Source organism: Accipiter gentilis, chromosome 15 (genome assembly GCF_929443795.1).
Source record: "Accipiter gentilis chromosome 15, bAccGen1.1, whole genome shotgun sequence".
Classification (NCBI taxonomy): Eukaryota; Metazoa; Chordata; class Aves; order Accipitriformes; family Accipitridae; genus Astur; species Astur gentilis.
In genome coordinates, this window is record NC_064894.1 from 5,980,518 (window position 1) to 6,000,949 (window position 20,432).

Here is a 20,432-nt window from a genome sequence, read left to right on the forward strand (position 1 = left end):
CCTAAAAGGGGAAATTTAAACCCTCCTTTAGCAGATTTTCAGTGTAATTGAAGGGGGAAGGGGGAGGTGTTAGCTTTTTCTTGTTTTGGGTTTTGGGTTGTTTTTTTTCACGGTGAGGGTGACCAAGCACTGGCACAGGTTTCCCAGGGAGGTTGTGGAGTCTCCATCCTTGGAGATATTCAAAAGCCATATGGACATGGTCCTGGGCAACTGGCTCTTGGTGTCCTTGCTTGAGCCGGGGGGGGGGGGGAACGGGACACAAGATGGCCTCCAGAGGTGCCTTCAGCCTCAGCTGTTCTGTGACTCGGTTTCCAATATTGTATCAGCTTTAGTACATTCGGTCACACTAAAATCTTCATTAAAGTACCATCAGAGCTTAATTTGAGGTTAAATATTATGACTTCCCTAAGAAGTTCAGACTGAGATGTACTAACATGCCACAAGCCTTGACACCTCGTCAAGTTACTCCATGTCACCCTCACTCCCCAGCCTGCCCTGAGGCTGCCTGCCTCTCTCCCCTACACTCTTCGGGGGCTTCCCACACGTTCAGGACCGAGTTCGTGCCCCTCCCGTCCTAAACCACCGCCTCCTCCTCGGCGGAGCCCACCCAGCGCTGCCCCGAGGCGGGCGAAAGAGACAGGAGGAAGATGGCGGCAGGACCTGGGACCCAGCGGCCCTCAGCGGGAGCCAGCCAATCACCGCTCAGGGAGCGGCCCGCTTTGGCCAATCAGCGCGCTCCCTAGCCAAAGGCGGGCTGAGGCCCGCCACATGGGCCGCGGAGCCCGAGGCGGGGAGCTGCCATGTCTGACTGGGACACGAGCAGCGACGAGGATGCCGGCGGGCCGGGCTGGCCGCCATCTTCTGCGGCCGCCGCTCCCCCGTGCCGGCCGACATCTTCTGCCGCCGCTCCCCCGTGCCGGCCGCCGCTCCTGTCGCAGCGCCGCGCCTCCGTAGAGGGCGGCGGGGGACGAAGGAGCGCTGAGTGGCAGTGGGAGGCGGCGGCCGACCTCGGAGAGGAAGAGCGGGGGCCTCGAGGCGCTGGAGGCTCCCGCGGCCCGCGGGAAGCGGCGCGGCAGCGGCCGCCCCGAGTCGCCGCCGGCCAGGCTGGGAACGCCGTGGCGCCCCTCTGCTTCCACCTTGATAACGCCCTGGTCGGGGCTCTCATAGGTAATAAGGGCCGCATACACACAGCCGGGGGGGCGCTTGGCCCGCTGAGGTGAGGGGGGAGGAGGAGAGGACCCGGCCGCGGAGAGGTTTGTTGGTGTGGGCCCTTAACCCCCCTTCCCTCTCTCCCTCCGTGCCCCGAGGAGGTGCATGGCTGCCTTCCCCTCTCCCCGGCCGTAGAAGGGCCCCAGCCCCTTGTGATTCCCTTACACCTCTCTCGCCTGAGGATGGCAGGATGCTTTTGCAGGGTACTGGCTGAAAAGTGGAGCTCTCCCACTGGCCAGGGTAGCTGAGCTTTTCCTTCCTAAAGTGGTTGGGTTGTTGTCCGTTTCTCAGGGCCAGCAGACTGTAAGTGGGCTGAAGTCCCTCTCCAGTCATGTGGAGGAAGGGTGGCTCTTGAGCTGGTTTTGCTGCTCCATCTCTTCAACTGAGGTGTCTCCCCCGTCCTGCACCTTGCGTTTGGTTAATTGCCAAAAAATTTACCTGCATTTTCCAACAGTTCAGTGTCACAAGTTCTTTTATTTTTGGATGCGTGTGCTCATATGAAGGTCTTAGATTTTGGTCACAACTGAAATGCTTAGAGTTACCATGTGTAGTTTTTGATGGTTTGGCCTAAATCTCTGTAATAGTTTAAGTGTATCTTTATAACAGGTCGGGGTGGAGGTAAAATAAGAGAACTTGAGGATTCTTCGGGTTCCAGGATAAAGGTACCATGTGCTGTGTGTCATCCAGGCCTGGACTCTGTTGGGAACATACTTGGTTTTGCTTCCGTGCTTCAGAATTACTGCAGCAAATTGAAGGGTGTTGTAGTAGCTGTAATAATTCTATTCTGTTACAAGAATTGGGAAAAGGGAAGTGGAATTGAGGGTGCAACTTGACTGGTATATGAAAGTAGGAAAAGCTTACTGTTTTGGTTGGGGTTTTTTTCTTTATGTTGCGTTTGTTTTCCTTTTCTTTCACAAAGGGAATTAAAGGGCCTTTTCCTGGGAAGAGAAGTTAAAATTCAGACAAAAAAAAATAAAAGATTGTTTAAGTATGTTTTCTCATATGATGTTTGTCTTTGCAGTATTAAAAAAACTCAGGTTTTATGAATGTAGGTTATAAAGGGAACCTATGAAGCTGAAGTAAAGATTTTTGGTAGCGTTGCTGTGCAAAACAAAGCCAAGATGTTGATTGACGATGCTGTTATGAGATCTGGACAAAACTACATTAGAGGTGGGACTGAAAAAGGTAAGAAATGTGGTTTTGGAAAAAGAAAAAAAAAGACAGTGGATTGTCTTTCCATACGTTCGGTAGTTTGTTGGAGTGTTTTTATATTGGTATTTTGCTAAAGTGAGTTAACTCTCACCTTGTTCTTGGGCAATGGCATACCTCCTTAGAAATATCTAGACATCCTCCTTTCTCAGCTATGAACAGTTTCCTGCCCTCAAACTGCCAGACTTTTGTGAAAATCTGTTCCTGTGTGTTTTCAACAATTTTAATGAATGCAGAATGTTATACTACTTGGTTTCTTGCATTATCTGTCCAATTCCCCCGAAATACAAGTATTGGTTCTGGTTTAAGTTTTAATGTAGTATCTGTGCAGTATTAAAATTCGATAAGCTTTTATAAATGTAGTCTATGTACTAATGTACCGTGTACTAATTATAGCATGGGCGATGCTGTTTTCTTACTACTTCATGGGAAGTTAGCATTTAAGATTTGATGTCGCACATCATGCCTCACTTTACTAGGCTTTATTGTGTTAACTTTGTTACATGGATATATGAGTAATGATTGTAAGTTGAAGCGCTGCTTATGTTACTGTTACTTGTCTTGCACGTGCTCCTAACAACTTTTTGCATGGGCAAACAACATCCATAGTTTTTGATCTGAGGCACTGATGAAGAAGAAGAAGGGATCTGAGACTTGTGTTCCAGTGTTAGAATAAGGGATGGAGTAGCTGTGAGTTTTGATTTTAGAAGTGCCCTAGAAGGTGGATGAGTATGTTTCAAGAGGCTAGAAATAGTTAACACTTCCCTAGTACGTGTGTCTGTGTTTCCTGCTTTTCCACTAATACATAATTGTGTTGCCATTTTTATCTTCGGTGTAAAACCTTTCTTACAAAGTGTTAACCTGATCAAAAAAGTAGAGAGTGTAACTACATTGAGACTTTATTGTGGTGTCGTTGGATACTTTAGAAGAAAACCTTGCTCTTGTAGCTGTTAAAAATAAAGCTTTTTGTCTGCACATCATCTACTGGGTTCACAAGTTTTTCAAAAGCCTGCTGTACAGCAAGCCTTATTGACAGGTGGAGGAGCAACATTTCAGAACCTGTCATTACTTTCTCTAAGTAGCTAAAGATGTGATGTGCTTCTTTTTTTATCAGAACTGGATTTATACATGTTTTAACTGATGTTTCAGGCTAAGACCTAGGAAAGAATTTTCTATTTAAGTGCTTCACACCTATTCAAAATCACATAAGAGGCCTTACCGTAGAAAAAGAAAATAAGGTGTTTGTGGGTTTTTGGAGGGGGGGGGTGAGGGTGTGGGTCTCCCTGACCCTGCAACAGATTCCATGAAACAGCAGCATTTTGGTACTAACTCTGCAGGAAAAATCTTGGACATTATCAAGCCTGAAAATAACCCAAAGAAACCAGTGATTAACTGGGCCTCTCTTCGAGAAAACAAAGCTAAATATGAAGCTATGAAGTGGGCAGGTTAGTTTTAAAATTTTGATTGTATGGTACTTGTCTTTATACGATAAATCTGTTGAATGCTTAAATGTTTTTACTTTTTGCTTTGAGATGACTGAATCTTTCAGTGTCCAAATTGGTTAAGTATTTGCAGTGAAGTGACCACATCAGCATTTCTCAGCATAGTCATGGAGGACACTGTAGGTGCTGTGTGAAGAATTAAACTTGCCATTCAATTGGTATTTTTACTTCACTCTTTAAAAATGCTGTTATTTTGTATGTGGCCACAGCAAAAATCTGAGAATTGTTAAATATTATGCTATATATGTTAGTAGAAATTACTTTAGAACTTGAAATGTGGGGAAGTGATTCTTTTGCAGATACTTCAGTGTTTCTCAGACTTCATTTTTTACATGAACAGCAATAGTCTTACACCACTTTTGACTGGTCTCCTAGTACAAGGCACTGTTTGGCTTTCGAAATTTCCATCTTAAGCTTTAGAAGACTTGCCCTGAACCTGTAGCATTTCTTACTGTCTTTGAGTTTACTTTTTCTCATTGTTTAAGACTTGCCTCCAATTGAGAAAAACTTCTATAAAGAATCGTCAAGGACTGCATCTATGTCACAAGAAGAAGTGGAACTATGGCGGTAAGATCATTTCTATAGGGAATCATCTGCTTGGCAAAAATAACTATTTAAGGTATAAAGGCCAGAAAGTGGGAGATGAAATACTGAGACAGCAGCATTAATGTTAGGGTCTTGTAATAAACTAGATCTTCTAAGGAACTCTTTCTTAGGAGTTAAACTCTTAACTAGCAGATGGGGTATTATTAGTTGCTTGGAAAATTAATGTTAGGGATTAACTGCTCCTCTAAAAGTGTATCATCTAGTTGACTTTCAGAAGGGAGAAAAATCAAGACCATTCATTGGCTTTTGGCTGTTTCTTTGCATTTTGTGAGACAGCATGTTCACGTTTTCTAGGTCCTTCCAAATGCTATTGTTCACATGTTGAATACCTCTTGGCTACTATTTTTCCCCCATATGTTTTAGTCAAATACCATCTTCAGAACAGATTTCAAGTTCTGTTACTGTTGTCTTGCTATCCGTCTAGTCTTTACAAGTACATCCTGCTGAGTACATGCCTCAGTTAACTGTATCTATTCATTGTGATCCAGCAATCTACATGATTACTTCACAAGAAAAGCAGATGATCTGTTTCAAGTGATTTGGTTCAGGCCCTGGTAATAGTTTCAACCCTTTTCAGTAGTTCTAATGAAGCTGGTGAATGTTCTTGAATCATTACCTTTTATTACTTTTCTTTTTGCATCGTGTCTGGTTTTCCTCTTGCATGCCCACCATAGAAAGGTTGCCACAGTGAGCAAAGCATGGAATTGACACCCATTTCCTTGAAGTATATGTATGTGTTACTGTCGGAGCTAGTCAAGAGCAACAGAACATTGTTGTGTACGTTCAGAACATGCATTGAGGAACAGCACTTGTTCCAAAAACATAATGGAATGTTTTTCCTTTTCCATCTAATTTGTTTGCTTTAAGGGAAAAAAGACAGTAATTGGAAAAAAAAAATTGTAAACATGAGGAGAGGTTGAATTACCCATTCTTTTCCTAGCCCACACCCTGCTTGAAGTAAAACTATTTGCTGAATGCAATCTTCAGAAGAGTACAGGACTGGAATGAGATAAACTACTTATGCATATTAATACCTCTTAATTGGGGGTAGCCTCAGAACCTTAGTTTTTAATGTAGCTTTTTGTGTGCATTGATGTATTTTGGGTTTTGTTGGGTTGGGGTTTTTTGTTTGGGGTTGTTTTTTTTTTTTCAGTTTGTCTTACTGACAGTGTTCTTTTTTCTAAACTGTTCTGTTTGTATTTTCTAGAGCATCCAGGAAGCTGCTCTGAAAATATTTCAGGAAGGCTTTTGTCAGAATATGGAGTTCTGACAAGTCCAATCCATTCCTCTGAGTTCTGGGTTGACTTTAGGTTTAAAAACTTGTCACAGTTATTTAATTTGTAATAGAGTATAATTGAAGTCTGATATGACAGGACTGCAGTTCATGTTAATAACCACATATAACTTCAAATTAATCACTCTTAAGAAAGAATGGTAATTGATGCCTCCAGGAGAAGTGTTTCTGTAGTAAGGCTTTCTTAAAAGTTAGAAGAAGAGTTAGAAGTCTCATTCAAGAGCCTGAACTTGTTTTCTGTTGTTCCAGGAATTTAAAAAAAAAAAAAAAAAAAGTCGGAAGGGCAGTCTTTTGTGTTAGCTCTACTTTTTCAGATAATGAGACTTTAAAGCAATTGTACTTCTTTAATTCTATACAGGAAAGAAAATAATAATATAATCTGTGATGACTTAAAAGAAGGTGAAAAACGCTGCATTCCCAATCCTGTTTGTAAATTTGAAGATGTATTTGAGCATTATCCTGATATTATGGCTAATATTAGAAAAGTTGGTTTTCAAAAGCCTACGCCAATTCAGGTATTTCTTCAATTTTAACAACTCTTTAACTAAAGCTCAAGAGAAAAGTATATTTAAGTATTTGTTGGTTTATATTAGTCCCAGGCATGGCCGATCATACTCCAAGGAATTGATCTTATTGGTATAGCACAGACTGGTACCGGGAAGACATTAGCCTACTTAATGCCTGGATTCATTCACTTGACTTCACAACCAATGTAAGGACTGCTCACATGTCTGACTTGTTTAGCTGTGGGTACTTCCCCCACCCCCCACCCCCTACATGATGGTTTTCTAGTAAAGAAGATAATAAATCATAAAGTGGGAAAAAACCCTATAAACCTGGTGGAATGAGTACCAAAGCTGTCACCGTAGATTCTGTTACTGAGAAAGTCTAGAATGGTATAAAAATAGTCGATGTCAGATGCAATGGACTTTGCCTAGCCCACATTCTAAAGATGCTTTATTGCAGATCCAAAGATCAGCGTGGGGGGCCAGGAATGTTAGTCCTTGCTCCCACTCGAGAACTGGCACTTCAAGTAGAGGCAGAGTGTTTGAAGTACACGTACAAAGGAATTAAAAGGTAATCTTACGTCTCACTTGCTTGTTAAGTAATATTATTTTTTTTTCCTACCGCTTGTGGCTTAATTCACCTACTAAAATTGCATTTTCTAGGAGAGGAGGGGAAGGTAGTAAATGCAGACTTCGTATTTCCCCAGTTTTTAGAATGCCTGTTTTTACTACTCTTATGGTGAATATCTATTTATTATATAGTTGGAGTTCTACGTGTTGTAGCTTTGTTGCTTCTGTCCTTCTGTGTGGACAGCTGAGAAGAGTCTGGCTGTGTCTTCTCAGCATCTTGCTGTTAGGTAGTTGTAGACAGCAGTAGGATCTCCCTGAATCTTCTCCTCTTTCAGCTGAACAAGCCTGGTTACCAGCTTCTCACGTCATGCGCTCCATCCCCTTGACCATCTTGGTAGCTGCCTGCTGGACTTGCTCCAGTATGGGTATGTCTGTCTTGTAATAGAGGCAGTGGGTACAAAAACTGGATATTGTGCTTGAGGTGTGGTCTCACAAGTACCGAGTAAAGGGGAATAATGAGTTCTCTCAACCTGCTGGCTACCTTCTCTGTAGTACACAGCTGGCTCTCTTTTCTGTGGGGTTACACTGCTGAATAATGTTCAGTTTCTTGCCTGCCCATGTCTTTTCTGCAAAGCCAACTTCTAGCATGTTGGCCCTCAGCCATTGGGGTAATTCCATCCCCATCTTTGCTTTTGTTAAACTTCATGAGATTACTGTCAGCCCATTTCTCTAGTTCTTTTCTGGTTCTTCTGAGTAACAGCCTAGCCCTCTAGTGTATTGACTGCTTTCCCAGTGTGGTTTCATCCACAAACCTGCTGAGAGTGTAGATCTTCATTTAAGGTATTCAACAGACATTACTGTACTCCGAAACTTACTTTTAGGGCTCTCTGGTAACTTTGTATGGCATTCAGAATTAGTCTCGTAGTCATCAAATACTGAAATGTATGTTCTGCTTCCTTCCCAAAAATACTAAGGAGTTTTGCAGAGCATGTTAAGTTTGTGTGTATGCCTGATACCTTATCGAATGTGTTGGTTGTTATAACAGCAAAACATCTGACTTTTGATGGTACTGTTTAGAAAATCATGCATCCTGTCATACGTTTGTCTATTTTGGTCTGAATATTTTCAGAACAACCCAAAACATACTCATAGCTTCATAGCCATCTTCCTTCCTTTCATGATTACTTTCACTGCAATTTCAGTAGAAAGCTATTGCTGAACTGTTGAGGGAGTATCATTCAGTGTTAAGTCCATTATTTACTGTGATACGATCAGTCACACTTGCTGTATTCCTTTGTCTTGGTAATACCAGACGATACTTTTTAAAATGAAGCAACATGGTGGCATTTGTTTGAAAAAGATTGACTTTAGATGAACCTTAATACACTGCTTTTGTAAAAAAATTTTATTTTTCAGTATTTGCATATATGGTGGTGGGGACCGAAAAGGACAGATAGACGTGGTTACCAAAGGTGTGGATATTGTTATTGCTACTCCTGGCAGACTGAATGATCTTCAGATGAACAACTTCATAAATTTGAAGAGCATAACATACTTGGCAAGTAGCTGATACGGGATGAGTATTGCACCAGTTGGGAAATGTTTAACTTAGTGTGGACTTAAGTTTTAATGAAGTTTTCTTTAAACTTTTTAAGTCTTAATTACAATACATCTTAACATTGAGATTGGTGTTGGCAGGATGGTTCATACTTGCCATAACTGCATTGCAGATGTGGAATATTCCCTAGAAAAAAATAAAACAGGCTTCTAGCACAGTAAGCTAAACTGTTATCTCACATTCGTAATGTTTTCTGGTTTAAACTTCATTTTGTCAGGATCAGTTATTAATGGATGAAATGCTTCTTCCAAGTTGTCTTTTCCTTTTCTTATAAAGGTTAACAGTGACTCAAGTTCTTATTAGAACTTGTGCAGTAAGCACCAGAGTCACAAACAGTTAGGTATTTAAGTGTTTGGGTGACTGACTTTCTTTTGAGCTCAGTGGGAAAATATCATTGTTATGAATCCTTGTCTTCATTCCGTTCTTGCCTTGTGCTGTGCTGGACACTTAAAACCATACAAAGTATTTTGTAAAATATTTTCATATACTCAAATTATTTGTGAGCTGTCTGTTTAACTGGCGATTTGTTGCCTAGTTTGACAATTTGGCCTGCTTTCCCTCCCTTATTTCCATCCCCACTCCCTTCTGAGGGTTAAATACTCATTATGCCATAACAAGTTATCTCCAGTTCTAGGTAATAGTTGTGAGCTTACTGGCAAGGCTGGTGGTGGTATAGCATCATTAGAAATTTGGCCATCTAGAAGAAAAGAGGATTATTGGAAGACAGAAGAGTAGCCTTGTGTAGAAGTGTAACATGTAATTGCTAAGCAGGAGGAAAAAAGGCCTGAAAACTTGCTTTTTGAGAACTGTAGGAACATTAGTAATCTTTCTCTACCAAGGTGAAGTATGGTCATACTCCAGGCACACGCTGCTTTGTAAAGCAAAGAGTATGTATGTAACCAAAATCAGATGTTTCAGTATGTGCAGGATATACTACAGTATGACATTACTAAAAAGAATTAGCTATCAAACTGAAAAATATGATGATGTAAAGCAGGAAAAAAACATTTGTTGTGCTGTTAGCAGTTACATATTTTCAGAATATTGATACCAGTGCAAGGACCGTGTTTTGCAAGGTGGTTATGCTTCAGACTTTCTGGAAATGCTGTGCTTCTTTACGTCCCATATGAGAAGTTGCACATCCAAAATTCTGTGGTTTTTTAATCTTATAATATATTTTTTCCTTGTAGTTTCTTGTACTTTTTAATATATAAGATGCTTTCACTGTCAGTTTTCAGCCAACAAATAATTTAATCTTGAAGCATTATTTCAGAGAAAAGAGAGGGGTGTTAGACTTCAACTTAACACCTTGGATGAAGAACGCTCTTCACTGAAGAGCTTCATTTACAGCTTTCATTTAAAGATATTGTTGAGTCCTGTGAATGCTCCCAAAGTGCACTGAGTATTATTTCCTGGTATGATATAATTGTTTACCAAAGGCCTTCCAAGGTCAGAGACTGGGATACAATGATGTTTCAGCCTTCCCATTGTATGAGAATCCAAGTTGTTAATGAAATCTCCATGAGTCCTTTGAAGATTAAGAGAATTAAATCAAGAAATAGAATTCTTGTCTTCTGTCTCTCAGCTGATGATTTGTTATTATTTCAGAGATCTACATAGATAATGTACTAAAAACCTTTAATAGAATAAAACATCTGAAAAGAATGGAACAGCAAAATAAGGACAGTAGAAAGGGATTATCATCAAAGTCTTATGTCTCCACATAAGTGACTAGAAAATGTCAATACTTAAAAGGATGATCCATAGAACTTTGATTTATATAAACGCTATTTGAAAATTAAAGGAGAAAAATGAGTCTTGGATGGCAGCTGCCTCCTTTGTATGAGACTCTTAAAACATTCACAAGTGTGTTTGTATATTAGAAAAAAAAAAGTCAGTTCCAAACAGTTGTATTCAGACCTTCAGCTCACTTGTTCCAGATGAAACAAATTTGAGCTCTGGGAGTTCTACAGTGTCCTAATGTGAGCCAGAATGTATGGTCTGGCTTTTTTCCTACTTCTAATGAGGAACTAAATTGATAACTGATATTTTGATCTGGTACGAGATCTCTAACAAGGTAGAAGTGAGATTTTCCCCCTTTGAATTACCAAAAATGTCTTACTGAAAGTGTGCTGTGTGGGGTCCTCCCCACCCAGGTTTGGTTGGTTTTGGTTTCTCTCTCTCTCTCCCCCCCCCTCTCTCTCTCTCCTGTGCTTAGTTTTAGGTACCAACCAAATTCTTGTTAAACAAACAGTTGTAGTTTCTTCTTCATTTACTTTTAAGTGCTCTTAAAGGTGCTGTGGATTTTCTTGTTCTGCCTACAAATGTATTGCTAAATGAAAAAGCCTCAAGGAAATTGGAGTGGTGAAATAGAAGTTGAACAGGTTTTGCAATACATTATGGAGTGGATTCTGCAATTAAAATTCTTACCATTAAAATGGTCTGCTATGTAATGTCTGCTGAAACCCTTATCTAAGGAACTAGACGCAATAAATAAAGTTGTTCTGAGCAGGTTTTAGATGAGGCTGACAGAATGTTGGATATGGGCTTTGAACCTCAGATAATGAAGATCCTAATAGATGTGAGGCCTGACAGACAAACTGTTATGACAAGGTATGTATGCATAATAGTGCTCAGTACTTGAACACTGTAAACATAAGATTATTGAACAAGTAAACTTCAAAACAAGTGTGTCATTTTTATTACAACTTTTACCAGCCTAAATGGAAATGGCACCAGTTTTCTTTCTAATTCTGCCTAGTCAGTCCTAATGAGCCATTTGACAATTTCATTTTCATTTTGTACCCCTTGTCTGATGTTTTACATCAGCTATAAAAACAACTGAGTTCTTCCCAAAAAGGAAGGTGTCCTGGGAGTGCTAGAATTTGCCATAGCAATTTGAAATGCCAACTTCCCTTTTTCTATCTAGGACCAAATGTGTATCCTAACCTTCTGATCAGTACCTGTGCTAGGCTGTACTCAGATTAATTTTGAAATAAGGCAGTTTTGGGGAGTTTAACAGTAGAATAATCCAACAGTAATTTTTGTTATAATATTTTGCATTGGAGCTATTGTTTTAGAGATAAAAACTGACTAGAAACTTACAAGTTATCATTGAACTACTAAACTCGCTTTTGGCTTCATTAGAAAGGCTCCTGAACTGTTGCCTGTACTTTTAACCTAGAAAGTTATCTTTAAAGCTTGAGTACTATTTACTAATGACTCATTAAGATTATTTCTAAATGTTACATAAACTCACTACTGTTATTGCAGGCTCAAGTGTTTCACTGGTGTATAAGAAAGAAAGAAGAATGTGATGAAATTAATGAATTGGAGAAGGTTTCGCACTCTATTCTTATGTGCTGCTTTTCCTCTTTGCTTCCTGTTTAGTGCTACTTGGCCTGACGGTGTTCGTCGCCTAGCAAAATCTTATTTGAAAAATCCTATGATTGTATATGTTGGCACTCTTGACTTAGCAGTAAGTTGTTCTGTTCCTGAGCTTTTGCCTGGTTTTTGTTTTTTGGGGGTTTTTTTTGAGAAGAACCTACAGTTAAACCAGGGAATATTTTGCTTGTAAATATATGCAAGTAAATGCAGGTAACGTTAAAATGAATCTGAACTTTGAAAAAACAGCTCCATATTATTCTTCTAAAGCACTGTTAAAAGGTTAGAAAGAACTAAAAAAAAAAAAGTAGAAAACAACTTTGTTCTTAGGTTTCTGTAACAAGATCTTGAAGTCCTAGATCTTCAGTAGAAGATGTCACCATCGACAAGTATCAGTCAAATTGAACTTTGAATATTGTACTTCACAGCACCATGTGTTCTTGCCTGAGCACTTGTTTTTACAGCCTTCACTTCTGTTCAGCAAGTTCTTGTTCCTTACTCATCTTTCTGAAGGTTTTCCTTCTAATGCGTAGAGATCCTTATCTGGACCTGTGTTTCTTAACTGCTGGTTTGTCAAAGGGAGTGGAAGCTCTGTGATAAACTCCTGAAGGGCACTTGTCTAGAGCAGGAATGTACATGTTGGAATAAGAACTGTCTTTAAAGTCCAAAACTTATAATATGTAGGTGTAGTTGCATACTTGTCATGCTTGTGCAGCAATGTGTAGTTGACTCCGGTACCAGCAGAGTTTACAGTAATAGTAGTTCTTCCAAGATCTCTGCATCCTGGTCCAGAGATTGCTTTGAGTTTGGTACTTAAATTACAAAATTTTCCTTTTCAGTTCCACTTTTTTTAGTGTTAGGGAATGAGGAAACTTAGTATCCAGTACACTTGTAGGTAGACATACAGGGGGGGAAATGTACTTTTTATCTGTGTCGTTCAGAGCTATGCTTTTATCAAAGGGGCATTACTTGTCAAAGACAGAGGATAGGAATTTGAAAGATACCAAGTGCAATTTAGTTCTCCTGTCCAATGCATTCATCTCTTTTACAGGAGCTTCTCTTAATTGAAGAGGTGACCTCGGGGGGGGAAGGGTTTCCACACAGAGAGAGAATATTTCTATGTACTGGACTGATTGTTCAACCCTTGCCACAAAATCATGATGCAGTGCCATGAGAATCTCTAGACCTTTATACTACTTGCATAGTATACCTTAGACATTCTATGGCAACCTTCAAATATAATGAAGTAAAGGTTTATCTACAAACTGTTGTTGGAAGAATTGAACAGAACTGATAATTTCAAATAGATTACAGAATCTTCTTTAAAAGCTGTCCTTTCAAGTAAGACTGCCATTGTTCTAACTTGCTCTGGATTACCATAAAATATACTCAAATTAAAGTACTTCAGTCTGATTTTTCACTAATACTGGGAATATTTATTTCACCTCGCTGGTCTGCTAATCTGTACCCTCTAAATCTCTGCAAATACATGATTTGGCAAACTGCTTAAAGTTAAATTTTACTACTGTCCTAAAGCAACTAGGAAACAACAAATAAATCTGCATTGTTTGAATTCCAAACTGATATGTATTTTGGGTTTAAAATAGTTTTTTCATGGTATCATATTACTAGTTTTATAGTACTGTAATATGAGAATTAACAGAAATGGTATTATTCTAACCTGTTTCTACTTAACATCTGTTTTTGCTGTTTAACAGGCAGTAAATACGGTAGAACAGAGAGTTATTATTATCGCTGAGGAGGAAAAGAAAGCTTTCATGCAATATTTCATTGACTCTATGAAGCCAAAAGATAAGGTCATCATTTTTGTGGGAAAAAAACTTACGTATGTAATCACTTCCCAGCATTACATCTCTTCATTTTTTCTAACAGAAATACTGGGTAGTTTCTTAGTTCACATAGTAATAACCAAGTGTAACAGCTCGTGTCAACAATGTGCTGGTAGTGGTAGTATTTTTATTTGTTTATTTATTCATTCCTCCAGACTGACTGGTAGTTTGTATCCTTTTCAATATCATTAACGGTGGTGGTAAATCTCAACTTCACATAGTTAAAGTAGATGTTAAGGTTCTTGGGGATACATTAGTGCGATGTAGTGTTTACTTTCATAGGCAGCTGGTGCATACAAGGCCTGATTGGTGGGGGGGTTGGTCGTTGTACCATACCTGAGCTTTTTGAGTGAACAACACAAAAAATCATCTATTGTTTTTCTTACATATAAATAAAAGCAAACATTTATGTGGGGAATATTCTTGCTTTCATACTGGTTTATAATAAATATCAGCTGACCTAGGTAGGATTTTGTCCTTAGGCACATGTTTAGCTTTTGTTGTCACATTACTAGCTTTTGGAACTAAATCTAGATGCTGCACTCTTTTTTTTCTTTTCTTTTTTTTTTTTTTTCTCTCCTTTTAAGAACGATTGTTTTATTTCATCTTAGAGCTGATGACTTAGCAAGTGACTTTGGTCTCCAGGGAATTCCAGTACAGTCACTTCATGGTAACAGGGAACAGTGTGATCGAGAACAGGCTTTAGATGACTTCAAGAAAGGTGTGTTTGTACTGAAGTAGTGGTTCATTTAGCCCAGGTTTTTAAAGTTTGTCATGTGCAGGACTTTGCCTATTTGTAAGTGCCGTGTCTCTTCTGTACCATAGAAATGAAAATATTAAAGAGCTCTGGATGATATATTTATTTTGTTAATTTGACAAAAAAAACCCAGCAAACAAAAAGAGATTGCTCTTAAATAAAATTTGGAATGTCCAAGAGTTAAATTACTTAAAAGTAAGACTTACTTTATTTTTTAAATCTCTGTGAAAAAGTCAATATGTTTTAGTCTGCAGAATGGCAAATTTAAGTGTCAAATGATGGTGCTTTCAGTGAAACAGTTCTGCTCTTGATTGTGCCAGTAGGGTTATACTTTGGGGTTATGTGATCACATGTTAATAAAACAAAGAATAATCCTATGATAAGGATGCCAGCTGAGAATATAGTTGTTGGAAGTTTCTGTTCTTTTCACAGACCCTTTATATCAGCTAGGCATGTTTCTTGCTTCCCCTGCACCCTGCTGTTCTACTTGTGAAATACAAATAATAGTAAGATGACATTTTGAGTGCTTACTTACCACCTTGTATTTGAAGTTAACTCAGTGTGATATGTAACAAGCATATTTTTCCTTTATGTGTTAAGAATAAGTGCATTATATACTAGAAGACCAATAGACTGGGGTATATTTTCTGTTCATTCCATAAACTCCCACTCTCTTTCTCTGTTGTACTTGTTTTAGGCAAAGTCAGAATACTGGTAGCTACTGACTTGGCATCCCGTGGCCTTGACGTGCATGATATTACTCATGTTTTTAACTTTGACTTCCCTCGTAACATTGAAGAATATGTTCATAGAGTAGGTCGTACTGGAAGAGCAGGGTAAGTGTTTACAAGAAAATAGTAATATATTGTCAATATTTTATGCACTGCATAGGTGTTATTTTGTCAAATGCTAGAGCTACAGGGATGTGCAGTGGGGGAGTGAAGACTCCAAGTCTATCAAAGTATATTTTAGATAATAACACACTGCTTTATGTTTTGAAATTGGTTCACTTTTAAATTTAAGGCAAACAAGTTTTCCACTTTTCTGTTATTTCATTGAAGTGAATGGAGATCAGAGATGTTCGAAAGCTAGTTTAAATGTGGGGAAGAATTACAGTTCAAAACAACTTCGGTGTAGATACTCTGAAGTGTCACTTCCTTGTTTGTCTTTCCATGACCTGAGCTGTTTAGTTTCCTAGACAGTCCATCGGGAAAAAATGTAGATAAATTCAAGGTTTTCAGCCTATCATGGTGGTGTAGTTGGGTGTTAGGACTTTTGAATGCTGCTTTCCCAGGCTGGCACAAGAGTGATTTTTCTTGTGTATGTGCTTATTTTAATCATTATATGAGTGTATGTCTCTTCATACTTATATATGTTGTCTTTATGCCAGGTTTATTGTCTAAAAGTCTTAAATTAGTTGTGCCTTTGCTCCATTTTGGGTGAATTGCCGTATTCTGATCTTTCTGAAAAGTTGTTTTCTGTCATGTGCATAGTAAATACTCAAGCCAGTTTTATCTACCAGTTCAATAATACTGCCTGTAGTACAATTTACTACTGTGTAGGTCAATAGGAAAAGCCTAGCAGCAGTTGTTTTGAGGATCAACAGTTATTTCATTCCTTGTTTAGACGTACTGGGGAGGCAGTAACGCTTGTCACTAAGAGTGATTGGAGGGTTGCATCTGAGCTGATTGAGATTCTGGAAAGAGCAAACCAAGTAAGAATACATCTTACTGGGTAAGATTTATATTGGTTCTGGGTTACTACCTGAAACTTCCTTGGTGAGTGTTTGTAATGTCTCAGGCAAAAAATGGGTACTTAAGTCTCTCTTGTCCTGGATATCCTTAGCTGTATTTTACCTTACAGATGAGTCCCAGCAAAGAACAGGGAACTTTAATCAAAGCCTTCCATGTCCAAAGAAGAAGAAACAAACATACACGCACACGGGATCTATTTTATTTCATAGTATTTTATTCCAGTCTTTCACTTCTGGACACATGTACCAATGTTCTTACTGTTAATATTTACACTGTTAAATATTTGTATCAGAAAAAGCTAAGCTATCTTTCAGTTTATTGTATCTGACAGTTGTGATATCTGCATGTACTTTTCCAAACTATCTTTCTTACAGATGTTTGTAAATAGTATGGGAAATAGGACTGGAATATGATTTGTTTCTTTATTTTAAAGAAATTCTTTTCTTTTCTTGCTACCATATCTGAGAAGCCGGAGGCAATTATGTTGCTGTTTCTTGCTGTAACAAGAAACAGTATTTTGCCTGATTTATAGTAAACCCTCAGTTCATGCCCTGACTCAAGTTGAAATTTTAAATTTTTTTTTTGAGGGATGGGAGTTTGAGTACAAACTGAATTGCTTTTACCGAGGACCTGTGGTTGTTATTGTGGGCACTAACTCAAACTTTAAACCCTGAGTTAGAACTTCACCTGAATCTTCTGTTTTACAGCTCTTCTTTGAAAGATATGCCACTTACTGCAAACATAAGATGCTTTTGAAGGGAGGAAAAGAAGAAAAAAAGAGTTGTCCCCTGATGATAACTTCTTAAAGTTGCAGGGTTTGGGTTTTTGTTTAGGGTGGGGTATTTTTGTTTTGGTTTGGTTTTGTTTGTGGGTTTTTTTTCTTCAGAAAATGTAAGAGATTAAACCAGTAATGATACTTGGAAGCCAGTTAAATAGAACTTAGAGCTCCCTTGTTCTGAGTCAGCTGTTACCATCCATGCCTTGTCTCCTGCTGCAGACTGCGAAGTTCCCAAACTTTTAACGTGTGTAAGTTCAACTGGGAACGAGTCTCTGAGTTCAGAGGAGAAAAGAGCATCTCTGAATCCTTACTTTCAAGGGTAACTGTTAGTCACAACATTATTCTCAGACTTTTAGTTATAGCTGATAGAAAGCAAGTATCCATACAGCCAGGGTTTTTTTTCCTCGTGACAGTGAAAATATCATTACTTCAGTCTTAAAGCATCATGCAAAAGGGAAGGAGAGCAACTGAAAACATGGTCTGAAGGTTCAGAATACTTCAATTTCAAAACAAGTAAGGTGCATTTGTTAGCCAGGTGTTTTCCATGATTTTGAATGTACAGATAATCTCCCTAAAGAAAAACAGGTACAACAGAAAGATTGCTGTATCATGCTGCAGGGATCTTTATAGATAAGCTTATTAGGAAGCATGGACAGATTTATTAGGGAATCGGGCAGAAGAACACTGATCTCTCTAATACCAAGAGTGTTACATAAAAATTATGGCATCTTTATCCTTTTTGGTTTTCTCATTTGGACTACTGTACCTAGCTTTTACGTTTAGCAGATACACAGATTGTCCACGTAAAAAATCTTGCTGGATGTAGATGCTGGATATTACCTCACTGAGATTTTTATGTTCCATATCCAGGCTTCTTCCCACTCTGTTCTTGTGTCCGCTCAAGAGCAACTCTTGCAAGAAATTGTTGCAATTTCAGTTGGAATAAATTCTGTTTCATGCTGTAGGAGAGGATCTGATCCTGAGGAAGAAAATTATCTAATGTTTCAACTGGATAGTAATGTTGTCTCATTACTTCCTGTAATGACTTTCAGCTAGAGATATGCATCATTTTTCACTTTATTTCTAAACAATGTCTAAAACTTAGGCAGAATAGACTGTTGCATAGGCATCCTGTTCTATGGACTCTGGACAACCAGGGCAGTTGTCTACCAGTAAGACCAATTCAGCACATAAAATGTATACTAATGAACGGACGCTTATGCTAGCTTAAGAAAAGTTGTTAATAGCAAATGGCAAGCATTGCTGAATTATAAAGCTTAACAAAAGAAGTTGGAACTGGAAGAATATACCTTCCTGCTCCACCAGGCCCTTTGTCATAGCTGCATTCTTCACCTGTGCAAGCATTGCCACATCTAGGCGTTTCTAAGGAGACTTAACAGTATTTAAATTCGTTTGTACTGTACTGTTTGCACTGTATTTGTGCCACTTGCGGAGGGACAAAGCACAGAGGCTGAGCAATCACGTTAATACCATGCTCACACGCACTGCAGAAGCTTGCTCTTCACTCCGATCGGGACACTGATTCTGGACTGGGTATCTTCTAGCTGCTGCGTGGCGATGAGCTGTATCGGATTGTTGAAGCAGGCTGGCTTTGATAGATGAGTGATCTAAAACCTCTTCTGACAGTGTAGTCACCCATACTGCTTTTTGCAGTAAACGTTGCATTAATGTCTGCATTATGCCTGATCTGTTTTAAGAAGGCTTGTTGGACACTGCCTTTGTTCCATGATCTGTAAGAATGGTATATAGTTTGTTTGGGGTTTTGTTGGGTTTTTTTTTCTTTCATTCAACGATTCATGTCATTCAACCCAATATAGTCTGTCTGTAATTCTTTGCATCTGGCCCCATTCCTTACAAACATGAGTAACTCTGAGGTGACAAAGTGTGCAGATGATACACATAATTTTTTCGACTTACTACAAACATGCCAAAAAGCACCACGGGTCTTGGTAAGATGCTCGTGTTACCTCCCGGTGGTGGGAGAACTGACCACTTTCTCCTGCCCTTCTTTTCCTTCTTTTAGCTTTGTTTTATCCATGTGAGAACCCTTCCTATGGCAACACTTTAAGTACCAAAGTTTCTCTTCAGAGGTTCTTAAAACTTCCAAAAGGAATTTAATATCAATCATAATAGTGTAACATTCAAATATATATGGTATGGCATCACCTTTTAGTGGCATGGGATGTTTTTTCCAGCTGTTCATTATTACGAAAGATAGATTTCAATCTAATGAAATACAAATTTTTAATTAGCTGGTTATATGTTGTCATCAGATATAGTGATACTAGCATACATATGTAATTGAAAATCCAAGGACACTGTGCTGATTATTTTTCAGTATATTTCAGTATACTTCTATGTAAAAAAGATTTCCCTATGCATCTCTACAGAAAAGACACTCTGCAAAGTGACAGGAGCCAGATAAATAACAAAATCAAGTTTGGGAATACACAAATCAATAGCATTTTTGTAAAGTAAGAGTCTGAAAGTTTAGAATTATTTAAAATTGACCTTGTTCTTATGCTGCTTTCCTATCAGGTAGTTCCTAATGAGCTTATTGCAATGGCAGAAAGATACAAACAATTTCAAATCAGAAGAGAAATAGAAAAGGATATACGAAGACCTCAGAGAAAGCCCTCAAAGTAACTGTAATCCCTTGAAGTTACTGGAAACAAAGTAAGTGACTATAGTTAGTGTTAGCATTTATGGGCTTGAATTTAGAAGTTTCTTTTGTCAGTTGATTGTTTTCTGTACCTGTCCCATTTAAATAAAATGTGTTTTTAAAATTGGCTTAGAAAAGAAAACTGGATTAACTTTATGTAGAAGTAAATCCACTTTTGTGCTTGGACACTATTTTCACTTGAGAAAAATGAATTTCATTTTTTCTTGTGTGATGTGCATAACTTCTAAAGCCATTATCTACTAGTTAAAAACAACTATTGTGGGTTTGTTTTTTTAATTAAATGCAGTATTAATATATATGAATGTAAAATGTATTTTTTCTTTTTATTTTCAGAGAACTGGATTAGTGAATGTAAGCCATGTTTGTCAGTGTGGCTTCAAAGTACTGTACTTCTGCGTTGATATGCCAAATCTGCCAGTGGCATGCATAAGTGTTTCCAAGGATAACTTAGTTATTTGAAAACTGCTCTGTTTGCAGTAATTGATGTTTGCTGAAGCAAGTTTTTTGGGTTTGGTGGGGTTTTTTAATTATTTTAAAGCTTAACATTGGAAGTAATTTTGTTCAGATTTGTGTCTCAAGGTTGGGGTTTTTTGAGAGAAGTCTGCATTTCTTTCTAATGGAGGAGAGCATAACAAGAAGTATGTGTTCGTGGCTAACTGGAAAAAAACCAGCTTCTACTCTTGTTCTCATG

General features: G+C 38.5%; 1 protein-coding gene across 1 annotated transcript; it reads left to right on the top strand.

Annotated features, from left to right (window-relative positions):
- The first annotated feature begins 800 nt into the window (after window positions 1-800).
- On the top strand, window positions 801-19,704 carry DDX43 (DEAD-box helicase 43). The gene is made up of 16 exons (XM_049817993.1): window positions 801-1,167; window positions 1,816-1,871; window positions 2,262-2,394; window positions 3,756-3,863; window positions 4,406-4,487; window positions 6,179-6,335; window positions 6,414-6,532; window positions 6,787-6,897; window positions 8,313-8,454; window positions 11,027-11,127; window positions 11,905-11,992; window positions 13,617-13,744; window positions 14,360-14,469; window positions 15,203-15,341; window positions 16,132-16,219; window positions 19,597-19,704. The coding sequence occupies exons 1-16, from the start codon at window positions 801-803 to the stop codon at window positions 19,702-19,704; spliced, it is 2,037 nt and encodes a 678-aa protein (XP_049673950.1).
- The last annotated feature ends 728 nt before the right edge of the window (window positions 19,705-20,432 follow it).

Coding starts and splice junctions, on each gene's coding strand:
- DDX43 (XM_049817993.1), top strand. CDS start 801: ATGTCTGACTGGGACACGAGCAGCGACGAGGATGCCGGCGGGCCGGGC. Junction 3,864..4,405: donor TGAAGCTATGAAGTGGGCAG/GTTAGTTTTAAA, acceptor TCATTGTTTAAG/ACTTGCCTCCAATTGAGAAA. Junction 6,533..6,786: donor CACTTGACTTCACAACCAAT/GTAAGGACTGCT, acceptor GCTTTATTGCAG/ATCCAAAGATCAGCGTGGGG.